Source organism: Atta cephalotes (assembly GCF_000143395.1).
Source record: "Atta cephalotes unplaced genomic scaffold scaffold00027, whole genome shotgun sequence".
Classification (NCBI taxonomy): Eukaryota; Metazoa; Arthropoda; class Insecta; order Hymenoptera; family Formicidae; genus Atta; species Atta cephalotes.
This window is the reverse complement of record NW_012130091.1, coordinates 2,327,182-2,329,522: the sequence shown is the minus strand read 5'-3', so window position 1 is coordinate 2,329,522 and position 2,341 is coordinate 2,327,182. Positions and strand designations below refer to the sequence as shown.

General features: G+C 28.8%; 1 protein-coding gene across 1 annotated transcript; it reads left to right on the top strand.

The window, feature by feature from the left end:
* Positions 1 to 89: 89 nt before the first annotated feature.
* LOC105620589 (coiled-coil domain-containing protein lobo homolog) lies at positions 90 to 2,219 on the top strand. The gene is made up of 3 exons (XM_012202079.1): positions 90 to 434; positions 1,518 to 1,647; positions 2,146 to 2,219. Exons 1-3 carry the CDS (start codon positions 90 to 92, stop codon positions 2,217 to 2,219), a joined length of 549 nt encoding a protein of 182 aa, XP_012057469.1.
* Positions 2,220 to 2,341: the final 122 nt, after the last annotated feature.

The following is a 2,341-nucleotide window of genomic DNA, read 5'->3' as shown; positions in this document are numbered from 1 at the left end:
GCTAATAAACATTCGCGGTCAATCGGCTTAAACGCATGTTTTTGCAGTTCACATCGGATAATTAGATTGCCGTGGCAATGAATGACATCATGACAAATCTCGCGACTGAGAAGCAATTCGATTTCGACGATCTACATCCGTCGCCGGATAAACGTTCAGAGAACGAGCACGACATAGAAAAATCCACTAGTACTGTCGAAGAGATCCTGCAGCAAGTGCAACGCGAATTGTGCCTGATCAAGTTGTGTTGGCCGGATGTCTCCATAATGACGGAAAACCTCTACGTACGATCACTTCCGAATACCTATCGTTGTGTCAGTGACAAGGAGCGACTACTACTGTGGTACGCGGAAAATTTTCGACGGCAGTTCTATGCGAAGTATGTGAATCGCCGACCGTTGTTGTTAGCCTGCGAAAATGAATGTCGTGTACAAGTGGGTAAAATCTTTCGATTTCGAAAAAGATCCTTGATTGATAATCACGCATTCTTGCTGTAAATTAGTATAATAAATATCAGTATAAAGAAAAAGAAAGAATCCCTTGTTTTTTGTCCTAATTAAGTACTACACGAAAATCTTACATTTCAACAAAATTATTTTGTCTTCTTTTTTCAAATCATTATGGAAGTCTAATAAATCGGTTAAAGAAAAAAAGATATATTCATCAAAGGCTTGTAAAAGTAGCGTATTTTATATTTATATTCATAAAATTTTGTAATAGAATTTAACTTTTTATATTTGCAATTTACGAATGTAGATTATTACAAATATGCGTAGTGAAACGTAAAATCAGCTGATTGCAAAGTCAGCTGTTTGTAATATCAGCTGATCATAAGATCAGCTGATTAGGCTATTGCATAGTTAAAATATAAAATCATATAACATTAAAAAAAAATTGTTCAAAATGTCATTAAGGCTTCTTTAGATTAATAATTCGTATCGACATTTATAGTAAAATTTAATGTATAATATAATTCTTGTAATCTGTGAGAATAAGAAGTGATTAAGAAATTTGTATATATATTAGTATATATATTGTACCAAATATATAATATACATTAAGGATTAGGATATATATATATATATAAATTATTACAGACGATATAGAGATTGAGAGCAATGGAATTTTTTTTCTTGATAATATTTAATTCAAGATTTCGCACGACAATTTGATTTAAAATATTCTTAAAAATATAATAAGGATTATTATTCTGAGGATTAAAAAATATAGACAAACTTTATGGATTTTTATATTTATTTCTATTTTTTTTACTTTTTTTACATTTGGATTTTTATACAAAGGTAAAACTAATTTTTACAAAAATTAAAGGATCAGAAATAAAATATGTACACTAATCGTAATCAATTATCATTAAAATACAAGAAAATTTTTTGTTATTTTGTCGTAATTTAAATCATTAACATGATAAGAATACTTAATAATATAAAAGAGGACTGCAAAAATATACGCCGCGACGAGAAACGCTATTAGAATAAATCTTTTTCTACTTTCCGTAGAAATTTGTATCTACAAGTATCAGACGAAGTACGTTGCCGTATCCGGAATTATATACATGGCGTGGATGTGTACAATTCATCAGTGATAACATCGAGTATCAGCCACTAGCCGAAGTTTTCATTATGGTAAGTAAAAAAATCTGGAAAGGAATAATTTGAGATTTTCTTTTTTATATTTCCTTGACGTCGTCGCGCGTAATCCAAATAATTTTTATATAAACAAGTAATAAATGATGATATTAATTTGAAATATTTGAAATATATTGATAATTGTTACTAAAATAAAAATAAATTCCTAAACGTAACCTAAATGTAACACTATCTTAAGAGAGGTAGAAAAAAATAGGAAAAAAAGACTTTCATAAGCATCGCTATGCGATTTGTCATACATATTTAAAAAAAAAATTAAAGTATTAAATATTATAACGCATAACGCATTTAAACATAGTCTCGGTCCACCTTGCTTTAAGAGATCTTAAGTCATAAGTCGAAAAAGATTAAGTGACAATTTCTGTTTTTAAACTATTTTTGCCCAGTCTTTCAGCTTTAACCGTTAGGCTTAAGCGAATTAAGCAAAACTCAATTCTTACGCTCTAAAAGCATAAGTTTTGTATATTGTTACTTACAGCTTATGACCTTTTAAAGCAAGATTGTAGACAAGGAAATACTGAAGAACTTAAAAATAATTACAATATAATCTAACCTAGATGATAATTACTAAACACTTTGGTGAAACAGTTTCACTTATATGTTCGAGTAATATACATATATATACACATATAAAATCAAAAAATTTGGTAACTATTACTAAATAGTTTAACCAA

Excerpts from the sequence above, each read along its gene's own strand:
- LOC105620589 (XM_012202079.1), top strand. The coding sequence starts at position 90 with ATGACAAATCTCGCGACTGAGAAGCAATTCGATTTCGACGATCTACAT. Across the intron at positions 435-1,517 it reads AAAATGAATGTCGTGTACAA|AAATTTGTATCTACAAGTAT; the intron begins GTGGGTAAAATC and ends TACTTTCCGTAG. Across the intron at positions 1,648-2,145 it reads CGAAGTTTTCATTATGGTAA|CTTATGACCTTTTAAAGCAA; the intron begins GTAAAAAAATCT and ends TGTTACTTACAG.